A 24,492-nucleotide genomic window follows, 5' to 3' on the forward strand; every position below is an offset into this window, starting at 1 on the left:
AACCAGTGCCTTGAATCACATGTAGAAGCCAACCAACAACCAGTGTAATACCCAAAACAGAAGGGTCACTTGAGTATATATGAATATATCCATAAATGCCTGGGCCACCAAATTTTGTACCAGCTGTAGCTTCTGAATGCTTTCCAAGGGCAGCCCCGTAGTATTCCAAGTGGGAAGAGACTAAGGCATAAGTGACTGTGAGCTGGGTTACCTGAACCAGAATTATTCAAGATAATCAGGTCAAGCAAAGATGTCTTGAGCAGTGGGAAAACCACAGCTTATTCCAGAGGTAATGGAAATATCCCTCACTCAAAGAAGCATAGATTACTGCTTGAATCCAACCTCCTGACACCTCACAAGAGGCCTTAACCAACCATGAGAGGAAGGAATCTAACTGAGAGGTGATGGAACTGCACTACAGAAAGGCCTATCCCATAAGGGACTCAGATTGATTCCAGATCACTTCACAAGGTGAAACCATTGGCACTGTCCAGCTAAAGTCCAATGCTCTTTGAATCCGAAAAGTTCTATCCATCAAATGCTATGACAATCCTTCATAGTGGCCCTTCTGATGTTCTTGGCAATCATCTTTCCTTAAAAGGGAACAAGTTGTCTTACAAAGGGCCACTGGGCAGAATTCAGCAATAAGAACAGCAACATATTTCTTTTTTGCCATGCAAATTCCCACTGTGTAGGCTCAAACATGAGCTGTTACCAGTATCTGGTCAGACTCAAATATGGCTGATGCTCTAGGCATCCCCTCTAATGCTTTTCCCTGAGCATTTCAGTAAACTGAAGAGCTGCAGTGGGTCTGTGAGAGGGAGGGGCTGCTCTGATGCAGTCTGGTCAAGCACCATATTTGCTGTCTTATTCTAATGGCAAACCAGGGTCTCAACCAAACCGACCACAAATATGCAAACAAAACAAAAAATCACAAATGAATTAGTTTTGGTGTGTTCTTTACTTACATTTCTTCTAGGGAACTGCAGCCTTTAAAACTTGGAAGTTCTTTTATATTGTTGTAAGACAAATCCCTTATAAGATAGGGAAACAACAACAACAAAAAAAGAGCTTAATTTATATAAAATTTTTTGGTTATGACTCAGGGTTCATCAACAAAACAAGTTAATACTCATCTTTTTTTCTCTTATAATATTGTTATAACTATTTTTCCTAGTTGTTTTTTCTTAAGAAATTGACATTATTTTCCATTTAACTTAATGCAGAAGGACTGCGCAGACACAGAGCAGTTACTTTCAGCAGAAATTCACAAAATGATTACAGTAAAGAAGTCTTTATAATATTATATCCTTTCTGGGAATAAGTTAAATAATGAATTCATGTACTACTGAATAGGGATTATAGATTGCAGGATCAACTATTTTCTTAAAAGCTCTCTTTATTAAGCAAAATATAGAAAACAAATTAGAAGTTTAAGTTTCATGAGCCTCATAATTTTATTCAGATTTGGAAAAATATGGCAAAAACAGCATAGATATTTGCTGTTTCCTAGCACACCTAATATCATTTGGACAGGACTTGCTGTAATCTACAATTTATAAGCTAGTCTTATAATATTCAAATGAATAAAAGTCATGCATAACACACGTGGTGCTTAAGGTTTGTCTGTATGTTTTTTAACTGGTTAACTATATACAGGTTGGTGTTGAAGTGCTTTTTATATCCCAAATGAAATCTCTATTACCAAACTGGCCAACATTAAATTGATTTTCTGATACTATGGTCCTTATTTATAAAAATAGAGTAGGATCAGAAGTTATATACTTACAAAGTCCGAAGTATCTTTTGCTCTTGGCATAGACTGGTGGGAATATTACTTATTTTGGTACCTGTAAAAGTTCTGTTGAATAAAATGTAGACATCTGTGAGAACACTGATAACAGAATTTTTTAAAAATGGCTACTTTTCCAGAATGTTACAAATCTCACATTTCTGAACAAGCACCCACACAAAAATCTAGCTTTTTTTTTCAATCTGTTCAATTGTGTCAGGTATCATAGGAGTAGCAATCCATCAAAACTTAAACCACACTAATAATACGCTTTTTATTTATGAACCAAATATTGCCAATCGGGCCTATTAGCATCTGAAATGGATTGTTTTTACTAGTTATTTCATTTGTGTAGTCTGACAGTAAATACTTACAGACTCTCCAGACTGATAGTTCCCGTTAAATTAGGAAACTGTTGCACCATGTTGGCCCCGCGAATGACTCTGAGGAAGAAACAGAAATATAATACATAACAGCTTCACTATTCAATAGAAAAATCAATGCTATGGGAACAGAAGTTTTGTTAGTGTTCTTTTGTTAGTGTTTTGTACTGATGTGGTTTTCTCTTTCTCACTAACATTTACTTATGCCAGATTTAAGCCACTGGGAAATTTTTTTTTTTAATTTGTTTTTATTGAACTATAATGAACTATGAATTATGAAAATATGAATTATTTATGTTTGCCAGAACTTGGATTCCTGAGAATATACTAATATCCTGCAGATGACAATGTGGTCAGTTTCCAAGTCAGCTTTATTGCAAAACTGAATGTATGATGTAACCGTTAAACCATTTATTTTCTTGTTATGTACATCTTATTGTAAGCTTTGTGGAATTATCACTAAAATTAAAAATACACATTTATCTCCTATTCATAAATGCATGGGATAGAGAACTCATGAAAGAAACACAGTGCTTCTAAAGATGATTACATTTTATTTTAGACACTCAAGTAACAGATCAAAACAGTTCCTGAATTAAATGAAGATATGAGAGTTTAAGACAAACCACTTTATTATTTCATTTTGGAACCAAATGGAGTAGTAATATAAAACAGACACTGTAAATTAAACAAATTTCAGTATAACTAAGAATTACAAGCATTTGCTTGATTAAGCTCTCAGTGTTTTGTTTCTGAAGGGTGTAGCTACTAAGATGAGTTTTTACAAACATACCAAAATATATAAACCATCAGCTTCTGTGTGATTTTGCGAGATTAAACACCCACACACAGCAAGAATAGAAGAGTTTTCACAAAGAAGTACAGAAAAACAATAAAGAATACATCTCCCTATGTTTGTAATGACAGTTAACAATGGTCAGTAATACTACCTTTGAAAAGTTAATACATAATTACAAGGGATCAATGAAAAGAATTTCTATAGTTGAATTGCTAAAAATTGTATTGTTCAAAGAGAAGTTCATCCAGCCTGCTCCATGAAGGCTTGTTCTGAAAGTAATTAGTACTTGAAAGCTTTATGATGTATGTATTGAATACAAAAAGACTTTTTGTTCTGTAAATCTTAGCAGTAAATCTCCAACTTCTTGAAAACTTGTAATATTTTGGGAGATTGCTTTGGCGCTTGCAGCATTTCTGAAATGTTTCAACTATAATTAAACGCAATTATTTTGACAGTCAGTACATACATAACTATCTATATCACAATTAAATAGAATACACAATATAAATAAAATAGATGGAACTGCATACAGTATACTGACCCCCACTTCCAACTTTCCTCTGCTGAGTGGGGAAGCTGGCAAGGGGGTTCAGTTTGGGTCTGCGTGAACATGAGCAGAATCCTTGATATGAATAAAAACTGGAAAAATATGGTTCATAGTTACACAGAATCTTCTACTGGAGCTCATCTGAGCAAGAAGAAGGCTATTGAAGATATTCCTATTCAGCATTAGGAAGTTTAAATTTGTAAAGTTGAGAGTGAGTTAGTGGATACAATGGTGTCCCCCTTGTGTTAACATCTTAACATCTGAAAAGGGCTTAGGTCTTCATGAAACTGGCCAGCTGAAAGCTTTTGCGCAGCCACTAACTTACTGCTTAAGTATAGAAATACTACTGTGAATCTTCTGCAATAATGTTTATTTTTCCATCAGTCATTTTATTGTTGGACAGGGCTATCTACCTTTTCTTTCCTGAATGACTTTATAACTGCAACCCCATGGTTAATATACTATCCATTATCAATTTGCATAACAGATTTTATTGATCTGCATTTATCATAATTATGAGGTTGAATGTTCTCTTGTTTCTTTCTAGTATTGCAACATTAAGCAAAACTATTACCAACTTCTTTGAAAAAGTTTTCCTTTGTTTACTAAACTAACTTGTTACATACAACTGGACCTACCATAACAATCTGAAATACATTTATTTTAATCTTGTTCCAGGGGTCATTTGCTTCAAAAAATAACTACCCATATTTATGGGATCCTACCATGGCCAAAATCTAAAGCAAAGATTCTCAGAAGTAATTCTACTGAAATTAATAGAATATCCAAATATATGCACTTAGGATTAGAGGACTAATTAGCACAAATAAATTTAAGATTAATTACAAGTCTACTTACAGGGAATGCAAATCTGATAAATTTTGAAAGGCTGAGTTCCCAACAAAGGATAAAGGGTTATCATACAAATGTCTGAAGGGAGAAAAAAAAGGCAAGCTTTATCATTCATACATTTATTTTTTGATCCATTAAACCAGAATTTATTTTTTAAAATTAAAAACTTACATTGTTCTTAAAAGTGGGTTTCCTCTAAATGCATTATCAGGAATCATGGAAATATAATTGCTGTGAAATCCCCTAAAAACAAATTGAAAGGCTGGATTAATAGTTTACTATTTTGTGATCATATATCAAATACTAATGATCCTTTATCAATTTTTTACTCTTATTAGTTAAATTTGCTTTATTACTTTTCAAAATGAGTAAAAGAAAACAAAGTAAAAACTTCTCCAAGGAAGAATCGCAGCAAAACACTTCCTTTTCTCCACAATTCCAGAAGTTCTTTATACGCAAGATCTGTCTACTAGAAGATAATCTTTCTGTAAGTTATTTCAACAATCACCCCAGAAAATGCAAGTACATTTTCCACGCAAAAATGGAAAACAGGTATTACAGATTGGCAACTCAAGCTGAATTTCGGAAGAGATTAAAAAATTAAAGACTGAATATTCAGAATTATCTTTAGCCAAACTACTCAACAAACAGAATGGAACCAATTGGAAGCCAAGCTGGAACCACTAGAAACCAAGTGGTGTAAAAATAATCTAAATTTTAGAAGCATACTAGAAGAATTTGGTAAGGAAGACCTGGAAAGAGATAGAGAAGACTTACCTCAAACAGCAAGATGAAGATAACCACAACATGATATACTGGTAGAATGTATACATTTCAAAACTAAAGAAGCAATTTTAAAACTAAAAGGAAATGAAATCTCTTTGAAAATGGGAGTTATTATAATTAAAATCCTACCAGATGCTTCCCTAAACATTCTGAGAACTGTTCTTTAAGACAAACCAGAAATTTCTAGCCTTGCATAGACAGGAAAAAATATGAAGTACAGTGAACAGATGAAGATTCTAGATTGAACATATGGAGAAAATGACGCATTAACAGGAGAGAGTGTCTTCCAGACTAACTTAACTTCTGAAACTTTATTAACTACAGTATTAACTATCCTCACTTCAGGATAGGCTAGTAAAGATCTGATGAGGGGGCTATCTATTTATCTAGAATTAAACAGAAAAAAAGTCATGTAAATAAGTCTTTTTCAGGCTACAATTTTATACATGGAATTATGCCATATGTAAAATTTGGGCTTCAGAGTTTATGCTAAATTTCACATAGTCTATATGCTATGTACATTATTTTCTTAATATATTATATACTATTTATAATTTCTCTTTTTTCCTGTTTACTGATTCTAATTGTGGCAATCAAATATTTTAAAAGTTTAATAGAGACATATTCTGACCAGAAATTGCGCATGAAATGTTTCATAATACTCCAGGTTCCTAATGGCATTTCTGATATTTACTGGCTATACACTCTTATTTTATTTTATTTTATTTTATTTTATTTTATTTTATTTTATTCCTTAAACTGCTTTTTTCTCAATTATAATCATCTATTTTTCCACACTCTTTTAAACTTGCATTTTTATTAGTATTACAGAATAATCCTTTTTCTTGAAAATGATAACACCTAGTGTCAGATCTATAAGGTAGACCAGACTAAGAAACAACTGTCATATAGGTCAGGACTATTATTGTAACTATAGTAACAGAATCTTGCAAGCCTGAATGTGCTTCCCCCTGCCTTCACTTAGTGTAAACTAGGGACAGTATTGTCTGAGACATTTACTCAAACTAGTTTCTTGGAATGGGCTCAAGCTCCGCTTATCTGATAGTTGCCTTGGTAGCGGCTCTTCTTCCTGTCCTTCAAGGCCCTATGCCCTCTACATCTAATTTGTAAGAATGAATGAATGAATAAATAAATGAGTAAAAAATAAATAAATTGAAAGGGGAGGACTATTATTGTTGAACACAATATTTAAATAAACAATTAAAATTTTCTAATAAGTTGCAAAATTTGAAAATCTGAAGATTAAAAAAAGCAGCCAAATTTTGATGCTAAATTGTTTAAAGAAAAATGTGATATCTTGCAAACTGGACTTGTAGATTTATTTTGGGTAAACTCATTTCAGATTTGTTTGTTTTTTTCCAAAAAAACCCAGATGATTTTAAGAAAGAAAGCTGAAAATTCTTGGAAAAACAGTGCCACTAAGCTACATCCTATTCCTTTGTCAATGGCTGCATAGATCTCAAAAATTACATATACGTATACTATAGTCTTATTTTCAAAATTAAGAACAAGCTATTAATAAGGTAAATTATTTATTAAGCTATTTTAAGTTTTTAAAGGAAAATATAAATATAATGCATTTTTTTAATGCACAGATTTATATTTCCTTGAAGATATAACCACAACTCTAACAGATATTGTCAATAAATTCCCTTAACTCTATTTATAACTCTGATGTAATTTTCCATAAAGAAATTATCATAATTGTTGATAATTAGGCCATGCAATGCTTTGGATTCCATGCCAAAAAGATACTTTGGAATATAGTACCTGCCTGTAACATTTTACAGCAGTAGTGTCTTTTTCCGGGATTGTGATGCTGCCCTCTGTTGCTGCTGCCACATGATCCCAGGAAAAGTCACAGCTGCTTTAAAGAGCTATAGACAGGTGATATGCTTGCAACTCACACTTTCCAAAGCAATTTTTTATAAGCACTGCACAGTCCTACCAATCATTTTATCCTGTATTTAACATTCTATTTAGAATAAATAACTCCACATTACAGAAAGCAAAGGAAGCTACATTGATTCATTAAAAAAATAAATAACCTGTATGGCACTCAACTAAACAATACCAAATATGAGAAACCAAAAAGCCAGCTCACTGATTATTTTAAGTTGATCCTATGATGGTATTCCCATTTGAACTTAATTCATTTTAGTTTGTCAAGAGGAAAAACACAACATTCCTAAAACTAAACATTTCTTTCTCTCTCTCTCTCTCTCTCTCATTTTTTTTTTGTTGGAAAAAATAAAATAAGAGTATGTAATAATACTCACAATTCCTTTATGCTTGGAAGTGACCTAATTGCTTCTGGAAATTCCACCATGCTGTTATAATTTAAGTCCCTTGAAAGAACAGAAACAATTGCATTATGTGGTCCATTATGAAAAAACAATTAATATCCTTTAATTTGTTTAAATCCTCTTGGTTTAAGCTTGTTATGTGTCTCCTACTATGCCATATATGCACGCACGCACACATATACTTGACACACACTTGTTTCACATACCTTATCCTCCCATAGGATAGTGTTAATTTTTCACTGTACTCTGGATACCAGAGCTAGCTCATTAAGTTTAATAGATTTTAGAATCTGTATACTGAATCACTAGAATTACTCCCTCCCATCTGTCCTTGATTGCTGCAGTACCTGCCTTACCCTACTGCTGACATTCAACTATCAAATTACTAGTTCTTCTTGGTAGGAGCCAAAGATCTTCATGCTCCAGAGTAATGCCCATTTCCCTCTCTGAATGCCCCCCTCAGTCAGAAAACTGGGGCTACCTACTTACTGTTGGGAATGTTACTTCCTTCCATTTCCCAACAAAGTGACTGACTGTAATGATTCCTTTAAGATAGTTCCTGAAGCATGACCTACAGCTTTTCTATCTCTCCGATCTTCTTTAGTAATGCCAATTGATAGTAGATTGATGTCAGCTCACTGGACCTTACTAATATGTATCTATTTTTCATAACTTCTCCTCATGCTTGGGTAGCTAGATAAAATAGATTCCATAAATCACAACTGTCAGCAGTCGCACGCTTGTACTCCTAAAAGCAACAACCGTATCTTTTTTCCCCCTCTCTCTTTTCAACTATCACTCCCTCTTTGTCTTATCTTTCTTTGTACTGTATACTTTTTTTTTTGGTAATGTGGCTGGAAAACAAGGAAAAAAACAAAGCTAAAACCAGCCCAGCTGACAAAAACAAAAAGATACATTGAAGGGACTGTGAAATTTCCTCATTCCTGCAACAAAATAACTTGCAAAAGAAAATCAAACCAAGTTGTGACCAGTTCTGTTTCACAACAAAGCATTAAGTACATTTGTAAATGTAAGTAAATATGGCTAATCACAGCATAATTATGCCTAATTATAAGCCTCACATTTCTAAACCAAATGGTTTAAATTCCTAATGTCAATATTTGAAGGGATTAAGTCTTTTGTAATACATAGCCTCTTACACAGCCTCAAAGGCAGGATACTTACAAAGTTTCTAGGTTGTTTAATCCATAAAAACAGTGTCGGCCCAATGTTTTTATTTTATTGTTATGGAGATGTCTGAAAAAGAAAAGGGGAATCCATTACCTGGTGAATCATTTTTTGCCACACTGTTCCCAAAAGCTGAGATGTGAGCAAAAAATGCATCACACTTGAAAGATCATCCTAAGTGGTAAAGTATTAATATATAAAAGCCCTTTGGTTGCTAAGCAAGGTAGTAGAAAACAAACAAGCTATGTATTCTGAAATCCACTCTGCATTTTTCTTTTTAAGAATGAAGTTTCTAGGTGTGAAAAAGGCAGCTCTCCAATTCTGACAAAGAGAATGGAGGAATCCAGAAATCACCTTTAAAATGGATTTTCATAGAAACTGACTTGATAATGTGACTCTCCTCAAGCCACAAGAATCGCAGGAAAGGTTACATAAATTACTCCGTGTTGTTGCTGCTCCCATGAAAGCCAAGAAGATGAAGAGGCGAAATGGCAAAAACAACACCTGGAGTGCCAGTGAAGAAAGACAGAAAGCAAATCTGAGCATGTGTATGTGCCTATGTTCAGGCCTACTCCTGGCAATAAGATAAATAATGGCACCATTACTCTTTTCTCATTGCCTTAGTGGGTTGTTCTCCAGAAACTCCTTCCACAGTGGGTGGTTCCAGTCTGGGCTGGGGGGAAGGGAGACTCGCCTGGTGGCTATTCCCCTGTAGCGTGCCACAGGGATGAGCTTTCTCTCCCCTCCTATTTAACTTTTACATAAAGGCACTAGGACTGGGGTAATGATAGGCTAATGATACCCAGTTTTACATGGCTACCCCAGGCCAGTCTGTGACACCGCTGAAGTTTTGTGAGGCTCTATATAGGAAAGAATAGGCTTAAACTGAACCCTAGGAGGACAGTTATTGCTTGTCCATTGGGATTCTCTGCCTGCTCTAGTGGTATATCTTGATAAGGTAGCACTACTCTTGAAGAAGCAGGTCCATGATTTGGAAGTCCTTCTGGATTCACAGCTCCTGCTAGAATAGCAGATGAAAGCTGCAGCCAGGGTTTTTTTGCCAGCTTTGGTTGTGTGCCAGTTGTGGCACTACCTGGGGCAAAAGAACCTTGCTACAATGAGTCATGCCGCCCATTTAGTCTTCTGCAATGAACTGTGCATGGGGCTGTTTTTAAAAACTATTCAGAGGCTTCAGTTAATTCAGAATACAGCAACCCATTTTGGGTATTACACCAGTACTGCAGGCCCTACACTGGTTACTATTAGGCTTCTGGGTGCAATTTAAAGTGCTAGTGCTAACTAACAAAGCCCTACATGGCTTGGTGCCAAATTATTTGCAGGACTGCATTCTCTCACTGGAATCAGCCTGATCTACTTGGATCAGCAAGATCTACTTGGAAGAAACTATTAGAGGTTCCCCATCTTATAGAGATGAGGTGGGCTGAAGCTTTGTGGTGCTTCTTTTTGGTCCTTTGGAGTGACCTCCCTGTGAACACCTGGTTTGCTCCCACCCTGGCTGCCTTCCAAAAACATCTCAGAATGGAAATTTTTCCCCTATGAAAATGTAATGAAGTTATAAATCCATTTTTTTCCTTGAATACTTAAGTAATCACTGAGATGACAGGATACAAATACTTACAGAACAACAAGACTTGACAGATTTCTGAATGCAAAGTCAGGGATTTCAGTTATTTTATTGAGAGCCAAAGTTAAAGCCTGCAGTGAGGGAAGATTGCTGAGTGGAAGAACTGGAACTTCAGTCAAACTATTATCGTCCAGCCACAGGTGACGTAGTTGAATTAGACCTTCAAAACTGTCTTCTGGAACAGCTGTAATGTGATTAGCATCTAAACGCCTGAAGAAAAGGAACATGAGCATTAAACAGAGGGTGTATAACATGAGAAGCAAACTATTCAAAAAATTTTAAATGATTAGAAAGAAGTAAACATTTGAAAATTGGGGGAAGGCAGCCCAGAAACTTAGTCATGGGCCTAATGAACATGCAATCCAACAGAGTCTAGAATGAAGGCAATAAGTTTTACACACAGTACAGTACAGTTTATCTATCAGAAGAATACATAACCTACTATTTACAAAAACAGATAATTGCCCAATTATTTACTGATTCAGTGACATACTCCTTTTAAGCACCTACAAGGCCACCTTCAGGAATAATTCACTGCTTACCTGTGCAAGCAAAAACTGACCTGAGAACATAATGCAACTACCCTCTCAGCATACATGGATTCAGTTTTCAAAACAAACTACCTGGTATTATCAAGAAGTAATGTAAGTGTCTTAACAACTCTAAAATTTTCCCATTTAAAGGTATTGGGTGGGTAGGTGGGCTATGCCTTTACATCACTATTGACTCCTGGTCATTGCCTGGAAAAGTCACTGCAGTCTTCTTGATAACATTTTCAGAAGTGGTTTGCCACTGCCTTTATCCTCGGGCTGAGAGAGAGAGTGACTGGCCCAAAGTCACCAGCTAGCTTTGTGCCTAGGGTAGGACTAGAACTCACATGTGATATCATGCTTTACGATCATGTAACTTAGCGATGGAGTTCTGGTCCCAATTACTGTCAGTAAATGAGGGTTACCTGTACTTTTCAATGTATAAAGAGTTAGGCCAGTGTACCGGCTCTACTTTTTCTTACAATGTCTTGGACAAGGACATTTAGGAAGCTGTCTAAAGAGACGTAGTCTTGTTTCTCTTTTTCCTGTCTTCTGTACCAATGATAACTGAAGCTGAATTCTGAGAAGATGGAGATGGCAATGAAAATTTGGGGGGAGGAAGGAGGCAAGAGAACCTTCCATACAGTTTAATTTTATTCAGTATCTTAACCAACACATTCTTAAATATGCCTGTGTTGAGGAAAGACATAACAACATAGGCAGCACCCTGCTGGGTCAGACCCTTGGCCCAACTAGTCCAGTAGTCTGTTCTCACAGTGTTCAACCACCAACTGTACAAGGAAGCACACTAGTGTCATATATGGAAGACCAGCTTCTATATAGTATATGAAAAACTATTTGAGAAACAGCAGAGGATGCCAAGCATTGTTCTTATAAATCTTGTTTGGGTTGTTTCTAAAATTCTGCAACTCTGACACATGCAAAACTGTGTGCTATACAGCAGAAGTCGCAATACCTTGGCCTTTAAAAGTTTTACTACTTCAGGGGCAAAATTATTGCTTCTGCAATTAGCAAACCAAACTTATTGCACTAGACATTTTTGAGGTTTAAACAATGTTTTTTGTTCTAGTCTTCCATTATTAAAGAAAAATAGGAAGGTGGCTCCCAAATATTTGAAGTCCATTAATTGTTCAATAATTATTTAAGATAAATATTATTTATCTTACAAACACAATTAGAATTACTATGTCTTTTGATAAGAACAATGACTTTTGGGTTGGCATTATTTATTTATTCCATTTGTTTACCAATGATGCTACCAAGGATTCCTGGAAGTGTATTATCATAATCACAGTTAAAACATCCCAATACACGTATCCTTAAAGAACTGCATTGGCTACTTGTGAACAATTCACCCCAATTCAAGATGACAGTATTAGTCTGTAAGACTTAAACAGCTTAGCAGTCTAGCTCGCCAGTATCTGTTAGCCCACAAACAGCTGATAAGGCTTGCTTGTGCCTCCATCCTTGGAAGTGGCCCACAGTGTGATCATTCTGGTTTTCTGGAATTCTCAGTGGCGGCAACCAATTACAGAACTCTTCCAGGAACTACTGCTATCCAATATGAGATAATTTGAATCAGGTTTGTTTACTCTAGTATCTACAAGTTAAATAATGCCCCAGGGCCAAAATGCTTCCATGCTACATATATCCATTTTCCAACAAACCTAAATGTTTACGAATATTTTAGGCACTGTGTTACTTTTGCTAACAGGAACCTGAGCTTATCAAGTGTCTCCTCAAACTCTCTGGTTTTCATGCATTTCAAATATGTATTAATTTTCACAAATTAATTTACTGAAGATATAAAGAAATGCAGAAAAAAGTACAAAAATAAGAATTTTAATATAAAGGCTATACAAAATGACTAAATAATGTCAAACTCATAAAGAAATGATCCCTTGTTAAAGTCCTGGCTATTTTGTGAACTATACCGATTTCTATCACTAAAGCCTTGACTGAGTTTCATTCCACCAATTCTCCCAAATTCAATGCTTATTAGAATGTTGCCAATATTAGGCTTATTGGGCCATTTGCATGTTGAACTGACCTAAGCCTGATTTTACTATGACATTTTCCGTCTGTAATAAAGGAGAAATTACTGTCCCAAACGTGCCGGCTGAAAAGCAATGATATCTGAGTATCTTTTTGCTATGGGTAGAGGAGAATGCACTTATGCTTAATGATATGTAATATGTTAATGCTAGAACATTCAATTAAATTATTTAGTGATAAGAACACTTTATTTCAGTGACATGGATGCCAAAAAATCTGTAGCAGTTTTCCATCATTAGAAACAAAAACACCGATAAAAGTAATTAAAAATAGATTAAAGGTATACTATAAATTCATAAATAAATAAAATAAACAAATACATTTAGTGCTAACTATTGCCTTTAGGAATAACTATTGCAAAGGACTGGCACCAATTAAAGAACATAATTATGATTTCTCTTTATGTGAAATATCAAAACAAAATGTGGTTAAGGCAACATTTTTTGTTATAGCTTTGCTTGGTAGAACAACTACAATTAAAATTACTATTCTTCCTAAAATTCTATTCTTGTTTCAAACACTTACCTTGAATATTAATTGGTTTTGCATATGCTCCCAATGAATTAGAGCATTATCATTCATTCTTGATATTAAGAAATTAATATCTACTATACAAATCTATGTTTAAAATGTATCTTATACATTTGAAAAAGACAGAAACAATTCCTGTTCCTTTCTTCCGTTTCTTGGTCACTCACGTTTTAAATATATAGATATATACTACCAGTAAGGAATAGGAAAATATTCAGCTGGTAGAGGCTTGATTATAGATGGAAACCTATTTCTGCTGATTATAGTTTTGAAAAGATTTGTTCACAAGGTCCAACCAGGTTCATATTACTTTTATCATTACAGATGGCAATGTCCATATTCAGTTTGGGGTTTTATTGGTCTTTCTGAGAAAATTTGGAAAATTACATAACTACCTTTGTTAATTAATTTTATCATGGTTCTAGCATTTCCTTCAAGATGTATAAAATAGTAAAACATTACGTCAAATAGTAAAACATCATGCTTAACTAACAACTGTATCAGCTGTTTAGCTTCTAAAGTCTCACTATGGTGTTTGGTTATGCCAAAGCACTGAAAAATTAGTTGTTCTTGGGGTTTTTTTTACCTTTTACCACTACATTTCTTTAGATCAATAATTTTTAAGAGCGTAGTGAATACCATTTGCTGAAAAATTAACGTAACAGTGAATCCTTGAATCCTTAACATTTGCCTTATATTATTCATTCCTTTAATGAAGTAGTCTTACTAAATGATCTCTACTTGTACAAATATCCTTTTGAAGAAAAACAGCGAATAAGGAAGTTTAATTTTTTTCCCTCCTTAAAACTGCAGTAGACTTTTATACCCTCCCAATTTTTTTGGGGGGGGGGCTCTTATATAGTTATTGTACTTTTATTATATATACAGTACTTATGCTTTTTACCATACTTTTCAAAATGATGAACTGTATTTACAAAAATTGAAAGAAAAAAATATGATTATAAAGTCAAATTACAATTTAAGAACTTCCTCTCACTATCTAAGCTCCAGCTTTCTCTGAAACCTCTGGTCACAAGCAACCTATTCTAAATTCTAGTCAATAAAATTGTGGTCAGCTGGCAAAAATGTCAATTTTATTTTTACCATCCCATCAGATCTCCCTCAACCATTTCCAAAGCATATAAAAGGCATCCAGTACAAGCCAAGCATCAATTATGCCCTGTATAAATGTAGGATACAAATGAATGTGATATGCAGGAACTTGCCAAACTGACAACTTATTCCCAAGAGCACAGGTCAGAAGTGATAGGCAATGAACACAACAGGAGGCTATAACAGCATCCTTTGATAAAGTGTTTTTCTGGCAAGGTGAAGAAAGCAATGCCAAGCAAGCGTATTATTTCTCTGAAGGATGTCCAATTACTTCTGGTCAAGAGATTTAGAAGGAACTTATAATCATAACAGAAATTATGTTCGAATAAAATTCAAACACTAAATACTAAGTCAATAATAAAAACTAATCAGCAGCAAGAAGAAAATAGCAGTATGAATCAAAAACCTCTAAAAAGAGTATGCCTCATTATTCCTTTACAAGTTATACTTCTACACAATTAGAGTCTCTATGACTCAATAGAATAAAATGACACAATGGAATACAGCAAAGAGAAAAAGAAAACAAGAGTTTTAATTACACAGGGCACAAGCCTAATAGTGTCCTCTATTCTGCTCATGGTAACCAACACTGATTTACAGTAATATTTCATTGCTTGTCAGCCACTTTACGCTTTGTCCAGGAAACCCAACTGGATTGTGTGACACAGCCACCTCAAATAAGCCTAAAGTTTGGCCCGAAAGTTGTATAGCACCTGATGATACAGACAGACCTTTCAGATAATAGCTTTTTGATCTAAAAAGAAGATTTTCAATCTTTCATTTGCACAAACTGTTCACTGAACAGCTTCCAGCTTCCTTCAGTAAGCAGGCAGGCAGGCAGGCAGGCAGGCAGGCAGGCAGGCAGGCAGGCAGGCAGGCAGGCAGGCAGGCTGTTTTTAGTTTCTTGCTAGCAAACAGTTGTGCTAATATCAGGAACTGTAAAAGTTTTGCAAACTTCTTTAATAATAGCTCAAAAAGATTGAAAAATTTAACAAAAAAAATAGCAGGACTTTCAGATAATGTGTATCTCAATAAATCAAAAGCTACTAAAACATACACTCAGGGCAGGAAATTAAACTATCCTTGGTAAAAAGTCAAAAGGTTCTGAGGAGGAAAAATGTATTTTGTCATCAAGAAAAAATCCCCCTACAGCACCCTTCCCATGTAGAGGGGAAAGGTGCCAGACATCCAGCTAAGTCACATTTAATTTGGAAGATTCTGGAATGAGATGATAGCTTAAGTATTTTTTAGTCAATATAAGTATTCTTAGTGAAAAAGAACCTTGGTAACAGAGAGATTTTCCAGTATTTTACATATTAAATGTTACCTACTTTGAGACTACACACCTCAATGATCTTCAAAGCATTTTTCCTTGGAACAAAACCTTCCTCAAAAGGTCAAATTCTGTTAATACCATAATATAGTCACAAGAAACTATTTTATGCTCTTTTTAAGTTAATCTCCTGGGCTCTCTATTTGACAACCTCTGCAACATTTCCTTGATCATGTCCCTAAGGCATACTGCCAAAAGAAGACTTTCTGACCATTACTCATATAAACTCCAAGGCAGATTTCTGTATTACATTATATATAAGATTATCCTTGACAGATCTTCTGCAACTTCAGCTAATATAAAAGAAGCTAGCCCAATGAGGGTATTCTCATCACCTATATTTTACTTTTGGCTATCTACCCACATGCCAGGCTGGTGAGCACAATTCCAATAACTCACCAGGCTGCCTCTGGAGCATAATATTGTCAATACAGCAGAGATTTAAAATTTGGGAATGGGAAACACCTATGAAGTTAGCTCTCAAAGTTAATCCTAATTCTTTGCAAATACAATACCTCTCAGTGGTTCTTGAAAACAAATACAAGTATCCTGCCCTTATTCTGAATCTATATACTTTTAACACACACATTTATTTATTTATTAAACATATTTCTACGTTGCCATAATAAAAAGGACTCTTGGTGATTTACATAGAACAAATACAGATTAAAACATCCATGGTAAGAATAAAACAGCTGCAAAAATAATATAAAAATAAAAACCCATACAATATAAAATACAAATAAGAAAAATGAAAATGGCAACATTCACATAAGAGGAAGCATTTTGAAACAGTTTGGTCTTCAAGAACTACTGAAAGACTAATAAACATATACACACAAACATATATATTTGATAAATTCTTTTAGGTGTTTATTTTATATTCTATTAAATCATCTATAATTACTTGAATATGGTAGTGTATATATCCTGTAATAAAATGAATTGATCAATTAATTAAAAAAATGAACCTATAATAAACTCTCTGAAGCTTCCACAGCTGAGCTGCGTATATTGTTAGGCCTTTCTATTTTATTTATTTGAACATTTATTAGAAAAGTTTCACATTTGCAAAAGTTAATAGTGCTGTATGAAAAATCATGTTAGAATGTCAGTGGTTTCCAAAATGCAAAATAATTCATGAAATTATAAAATAGGAAACCAAACTAACGTGCATTCAGGCAATAATACTTACAAGGACTGTAATCCACTGAGTCCTCTGATGGCCTCATTAGGAATAGTTTTCAGCTGATTGTTCTGCAAAGTGCTAGAAAGACAGACAGACAGACAGAAGTAAATTGATGTCCACAGAGTTAGCACAATTTGTTCCTGCTATATCTTTTATGTATGCCTCTTCCCACATTCTGGAATTCTGAATTAAATGTCTCAGAGTAATATAACTTGAAGCCTGTGTCTCTTAAAAAAAACTTTACTACCCTTGTTATAGCTGTTTTTCTCTTATTCTAATAAAAAACAAAGAAACAACACCAAAGAAAACACTTTGAGAAGCAATCCTTCATGGACTAGTTGTTTTTTCTTTATCCCAAAACATTTTATCTAATGCTTAAGCAGAGGGTCTTAGGCACAAATGGGATATTTGTTCACTTGGATAGAATTCTGGCCTAATTTGTAGATATATCTTGCAAGAAATCTCTGCAAGAAACATTTTGTAAATAGAAAGCACCTATAGAACAAAGTTGATTTTCAGCTCTCCATCAGCATGGCAGGAAATAACTCTTAGTAGCTCACCCCAAGCCATTGTATCTAAACACTCTTACAGGGTTTTGTTTTGTTTTTTTGTATATAGTAGACAATAAATAAAAAAGTAAAGAAAGCAAAGTTGTTCCATGCAGTCTTAATTCAAGCTGAAACCATGGTGTTCTTTACATCCACCCTTAAAGAAAAAAGAGGTACAAATGTACATTTTTCTTTCCCTCAGCAACTGAAAGGTTAATGTTCCATCTGAATTATGAGAAAAATAGAAGTTTTTTTTTCTTCTCATTATTGGCTCTATAATGTAATGGAAAGTAGAACAAAAACATACCGTTCTGCTCATTCTATCAGTGAACACGCTGACTGGACAAGAAAGAAGAATTATACTATGAAGTGCTGAAATGTGATTACTTACAGAACTTTGAGTTCCTTCAACCCAGACAATGCGTTTGGATGAATAAAAGCAAGGTCATTGCCAGCCACCCGTCTGGAAAAGATCGCAACAATAATAGATACATCATATTTATATTTGTCTGATAGATAAATCATCAGTGCACCAAAACTTTTAAGTAATTGACATGTTTTGAATTAAGTTATATAGCATTTATACTTCATGTTTACTAACACTCAAATCATATGATTTTAAGAACTCAAAATGGACAGGATTTTTACAATTAACATTTGCATGTACAGGAACTTTTCAACCACAAGCGTCAAGCCACAGTCACCACCTTTTGTGCTATTCTGCCTCTAGATATGGTAGCCTACAGCTCGTTTTTAGTTCATAAAATCTTAAAAGTTATGAAAATTTATCCAGATACTGCATTATGCAAATTGGACTGTCGACATATTTAGGAATGCATGTGTGTAACAGGCCAGTGTTTTCAGACAATACATAGTATATTGTATGTATGAACCACAATGAGTCTTAGGTACACATAAGCCTCCCCATCTCCTATTTTTTACATCAGAAGTGAAAATATACAGATGGTCCTCTACTTACAAACAGGTTACTTTCCAAGAGGCTGTCCATAAGTCCAACCAAGTATAAAAAACATGCTTCCCAACATGCGATGGTGTTGCCAAGCATATGTATGCGGCACACCATAAACTAACCCTTTCCCATCTTCTCCCACCTTCCAGGACCTTCTAGATTGGAACTGCAGGCAGGTTTGTTCATATCGGCAAAAGTTCGTAACTCAAAAGTTCATAAGTAGAGGACTGTTTGTACACATCTTTTTCAAATTAATCACAGAACCATGATGTTCAAATGTAAGGTAGGTGTGGTTTTTTAAAACAGGCTTTTTAAACAAGCTAGGATTTGAAATCATGGCTTGAATTATATACTACTGATATTGAAAACAAATATCTATGGATATAGTAGACTCCCTTTTGCTAGATGTATTTCAGGCACAGGCTAGCGACATTTGCTGAGGATCTTTCAATTACCATTTAATATGCATTCTTGCATGGACAAATTATTGGATTTATTGTTCAAGTGGCCCTTTTCAATATTATAATGTTATGCTCGTGATTATGTAATAAGAAGCTATGATGGCCTGTTAAATCAGAAGTTAGCATATGATTAATAAGAGTAATGTAAAAATTCAAAAGAGATTCTTTGCAAAGCATGTTACCACCAGTGTCTCTCTCCTCCTCAAAGCAGCTGTGTTCAATAGAAGGCCTGAACAGCTGCTTCAAAAGCTTCCATACACACATATGTACAGAGCCACTTTGTCTCCAAATACTTTGAAATCAATCTTGTTGCTGAATGGTTCAATTTCTACCAACTGCTAATGCTAATGGCATTATATATTTTATTTGAGCAAAAGGGTTTTTTTAAGTGCTGAACATCTGGTAATCCCTAACTACCAATTTGAATAAAAGATAATTTTCAGTCATATTGGTTGTTTTGCTTGCTCTCATGCCTCAGCTAAGACTATTGATGCCTGTACAGATTACAGGATGCAACTGAAGGAACATAAAATTGAACTGATTTATTCATTGAGAAATAGCAAAGAAAAAAATGCATTTCAGCTTTAGACACATATGAGTAATTTATCAGTAAGCTACAAACTTATCTTCCCAAAGGACAGAACTGTGGGTAATGGTATGGAAATAAGTAAGGGAAGCTTACAAATTCACACACAACCCACAAACTCCCTCACAATGATTTTATATTGCATTGTCATCAACATCACGTTTCCTGATTCAAAGCAAAACACAGTAAATACATTGAAAAAGATGTAAGTTGTTTTATACTTAGCATATATGGAAAAACGACTTAGCTGTTAGAACCAAAAACGTTTTGAGAAAGCTAGCTAAGTTTGATTACTAAAGCTAGCTAAGATTGAGTACTAATAAATCACTTATAAAAAAGTCTGTATTCTTTTCAATTAATAATATAATGGTATCCTCTTCAGCTTTAAGTCCATACTTTTATCATGAGTATTTTCTCATTGGTTTAATATTATTCAGCTAATAGAAATATCTAGCTATCATTCTATCTATCTATCTATCTATCTATCTATCTATCTATCTATCTATCTGAGCAAAAACTGAATCTTATGAGATATTAGGCATACAGAGATAGCCATATGTCTACAATAGTGATCTAAAGATGTTTTCTTCCAAGAAAGTTTAGCCTTATAAAAAGGCTATAGAAACAAATGTATCAGGCAAAGAGCCATGTGTACTAGTCTCTTCCCCAGTATCACCTTTAAAATCCCCAATTCTGTGTGTTGAGCAAGCTATCCTATCTTTCATGACCAGGAACCATGACGAACATGACTGCTGACCAGTCAAGTTTACCGCTGGACACACTGCTGAACACAGGGAATTCAAATGGAACTCTGTACAATCTTATCCCTCATATGCATATTAAACTCTTATATTCTATTCAGCATAAGAACAGAATAGGACAAAATGTTAGACATGAATGGGGGTGAATTAGGAACTTATCTCTGCTTCTCAGAAAGCTTAGCAGTCAATTTTAGACAGATATCTCTCTACCGAACTTCTTCTGCAAGACTATTGTGAGAATAAAGGATGTACGAAATCATTAGTTCTTCACAATACAGGTAGTTCTTGACCTACGACCATTCGTTAAGCGGCTGATTGAAGTTACGATGGTGCTGAACAAATGGTGGCTATGACTGGTCCTCGGAGTTCCGGCCGTCCCAGCACCCCCGTGGTCATGTGATCGCAATTTGGGCACTTGGCATCCGGTGTGCGCTTACACACTGGTTGAAGTGCCTGGCGATCACATGATCACCATTTGCAACCTTCTCTGCCAGCTTCCCCAGAAAGTCGATTGACAGGCAGGCAGAGAAGGTCGCATGTTGCTAGGGTAAGTCTCCCCTACCCATGCACCCTTCCCTAGCCCCTCTGCACTCACGCCATGCTGGCCACTCACACACACCCATGCACCCTTCCTGACCTATGCCTCTCACACACCCCCTCACACCCTCGCGCACCCTCCCTGACCCGCACCTCTCTTGCATCTTCATGCACCCACGTCGCTTCTTGCACACCCCCTCACACCCTCCATGACTCTCCCCTGCTCCCTCCCCCACCCGGCAGCAGCCACTTACCTGCCTGCTGTCCTGGGACCTGCAACTTCCTGCTGGCTTCCCCACTGAATTTAGTTCTGGAAAACTGGTAGGAAGTCGCCTCATCTAATGACGATGGGATTTGGTTAATGATGCCAACTGAGACTGCACGGATTGCCATCGCTAAGTAATGCAGTTGCACTTTATGACCGCATTGCTTAGTGACAGTAATTCCAGTCCCAATTGCCATTGCAAGTTGAGAATTACCTGTAAGCCACTATAAGCAGCAATACAAACAGTATGTTCCCCATTCCTCCCTCATGAATCAGCATGTTGCACATTCTCCAATCCAGCTATTAGAAGATTATCAGAACCTTTAGGTGCTGTTTTTTTTTTTTAATTAGCTAATATATTATTTTGCCAATTCCAGCAATTTGGAATTTAATCTCAACTACAATTTGTCTCAAAGAGGACAACTTCGAGCTGTTGCCCATGAATATTTGAAATGGAAGGTAGCCTTGGAACTGATTTTTCCATTCTGTTGCATTTTTCATCTATGCTATATAATTCTGTTCTCCCACAATGTATGAAATTGTTGGAAAAGTGAAAAGCTTGCTTGTTGTACTATGAAGTTTAGCAAACAGGAACAACAATATGGCAATGGAAAAAGTAGAAGATACAGCAGTTACTGTTATCAAAAATAAAGCTTATGACACTATGGGAAAAACACACACATTGAAATGCAGGTACAAAGCAGTATAGTATCAGAGAATTGGATTAAAATGGGTTAAAATGATGCAAAGACTGTTATATTTAAAATGAAGATATAATACGTAAGGATGGGCTTCAGAGTGAGCTGAATTTGTATGCTCTTATGGAAGATCCGCATACTTGTTTTTAAAACTATCACATCACAGGAGAATAATCTGATATAGTACACACTTCAGTGTTCTGAAGGCAGAGTTCCACATCCTGGAAAACAACATTAATCAGCAAATATTCACTGGCCATTGGCTGCAATGCCTCTCCTCAGCAAATACATTATGAGACTGGGTTGCTCTTTTCAGCCACTATCTTCTAGTGACTGTTTACTCAAGTCATGTTATTCAAGTCTGGCTGCCACAAGTTTAGTATTTTATGCTATAACACGCAAAGCAATTGGTGAAACAACTCAATGAACCATGAACCTTCATCACCATTAGTGGACACAATGGACTTCCAGGGGAGGCATGGTGAACTGAAAATGGCTCTGCAAAAGCAGAGTCAACGTGGCAAAGACCAAGTAACCAATGAGTAGACTGGTTCCTTGGAACCGCTTCGGATAAGGAGAAGACGGGAAATCACCCACGTGCGCTTTATACAGCTGTTCCTCATGAAGAGATTGCAGGACAGTTGTTTTCCATGAGTTTGAGTACCAGGAGATGATGGGATTAGCCATCTTGCTCACAACTGCAGAGACTTTTAAAGGACACTAAGTTCACAAACCTCTCTTTCTAATCACTTTTGGGAATTGCTCATTAACTACTTCTAAGTTATTAGAGACCTTTGGATTGACAAGTCTGAAAATGCCAGGTGAGTCTGCCTTCAATTCTGAATGAAAGAAAAAATTAATCATAAACTTAAGAATTTAAAGAATCTGAAATAAAGAGCAAAAAGCTAAGTAAGATGTTGATCTTAGAAAGTTATAAACAAACTAAGGGTCCAGGTAAAATTGGAATATTGAAACTTTTAGAATAAGATTTTGGAATTAATTATAAAGAACAAACAGCTTCTCATGGGAAACAGATTCTGTTTTGGTTTTTACAAGATATAATAAAGATAAGCAATTTCATGATTTCAAAAACTGGACACTAGAGGGAAGTAAAGCTTTTAGGTAAAGGAAAGATTTACAAGCCAAAACATTATTACAATAAAAATACTGAACGAGTATTTTGAAGAATGGAATAAGAAAATAGTAGCCACAATATCAACAATGTCATTGTTGTCTGCTTCTATGGGTAGACTACAGGTAGTCCTAGCTTAACGACCACAATAGGGACTGGAAAATTGGACGTTAAGCAGGGTAGTTGTTAAGCGAATCACATGACTGGACCCAATTTAACAACCACTTTTAAAATGGTCATTAAGTGAATCACTGCAGTTAAGCAACTCACATGGTCATTAAGCAAATCACATGTCATTAAGCGAATCCAGCTTCCCCAATGGACTTTTTTGCTGGTATTCACTTAACAACCACCTGATTCACTTAACAACCATTGTAAAAATGGTCGCAAATCACAATCACGTGACCAGAGGGAGTGGTGTGATAGTTTGCTATGGTCATAAGTGGGAGTACAGGTCATACAGCACTTTTTCCAAGTCTGTCGTAACTTCAAACTGTCATGAAACGAACTGTCATTAAGCGAAGACTACCTGTATGTCCAAAAGATATTACTGAAGAAAGGACAGATGCAGAACAAATTTTATCTGATAAAACAGAGATGGTTTCGAAAGTGGATTTACAACTGACAAGCCTAGAGAATGATTCAGAAAAGGATGTTTTGCTGGATCTACAAAAGAAACTGGCTGAGGCTTTAAAATTTAAAAGAGAAATACAAATGACAAACCAAGAGAGTGACCTGGATAATTTTTTCCCATTAGACTTACAAAAGAGGCTTGTTAAAGCCTTGAAGAACTCTATGATGGGACAAAGAAGAAATGAAGAGAAATAAAATCCTCTGGCAATATTTGAATGAACTAAAGATTAAGACGTTTAGAAGTAAAAGGAAGGAATATAAAGTTGGTTTATCTGATCAAGGTTAAAACAAGATATGTTGTTACTTCTGACAAACCTGTATGGACTTTTTGCTGACACCAGGACTGAAAAGCTGATGTTTTAAGGATTTCTTTATAGATAACAGATGGGATACAGAACGAAGAGATAAATGTCTCTAACCTTAGAGGGAGTGAACAATCACTAAATTTGTTTATACTTGTGATGAAGGTTGGAAGTCACTTCTTTATATATTTCTTTTCTCTTTATTATGTTCTTACTTTTCTCTTTCTTTTTTTTTCTTGCACTTTTTTCTTCTATTCTCTTAAGTTTAGTTTGTATAAGATTTTACTATTATAAGCAAAATTCTTAATAAAAATTAGAGAGAGAAAAAAAAATTAGTGGACACATGGACAAGGCCAATGGTCTTTTTAGTCTAGTATTCCTTTTTGTACTGGTTTTGAGATGCTCAGAAATATGGTATGAGATTTCTAAGGAAATTGTATTCAATGTCTACTCTGATGCTAAGGATCCTAGCCATTATAAATAGCATTCTTAATAACGGTCAAATTTA

The 24,492-nt window shown here is 35.2% G+C and overlaps 1 protein-coding gene across 2 annotated transcripts in view; it reads right to left on the reverse strand.

Moving 5' to 3' along the window:
* The window catches only part of LGR4 (leucine rich repeat containing G protein-coupled receptor 4), a 106,325-nt gene that overhangs the window by 25,061 nt on the left and 56,772 nt on the right, over positions 1-24,492 (reverse strand). For both annotated transcript variants that reach the window (XM_007434567.4, XM_007434568.4), the window contains exons 3-12: positions 18,031-18,102; positions 17,098-17,169; positions 10,314-10,529; positions 8,672-8,743; positions 7,460-7,528; positions 4,545-4,616; positions 4,380-4,451; positions 2,167-2,235; positions 1,790-1,861; positions 969-1,034 (exon numbers count right to left, since the gene is read on the reverse strand). In XM_007434567.4, coding sequence (XP_007434629.1) covers positions 969-1,034; positions 1,790-1,861; positions 2,167-2,235; positions 4,380-4,451; positions 4,545-4,616; positions 7,460-7,528; positions 8,672-8,743; positions 10,314-10,529; positions 17,098-17,169; positions 18,031-18,102 — 852 coding nt within the window. The remainder of the gene's footprint in view (positions 1-968; positions 1,035-1,789; positions 1,862-2,166; positions 2,236-4,379; positions 4,452-4,544; positions 4,617-7,459; positions 7,529-8,671; positions 8,744-10,313; positions 10,530-17,097; positions 17,170-18,030; positions 18,103-24,492) is intronic.

Source organism: Python bivittatus, unplaced genomic scaffold (genome assembly GCF_059951505.1).
Source record: "Python bivittatus isolate LINGU-HERP-01145 unplaced genomic scaffold, Pbiv_v1 ctg000480_np1212, whole genome shotgun sequence".
Taxonomy (NCBI): Eukaryota; Metazoa; Chordata; class Lepidosauria; order Squamata; family Pythonidae; genus Python; species Python bivittatus.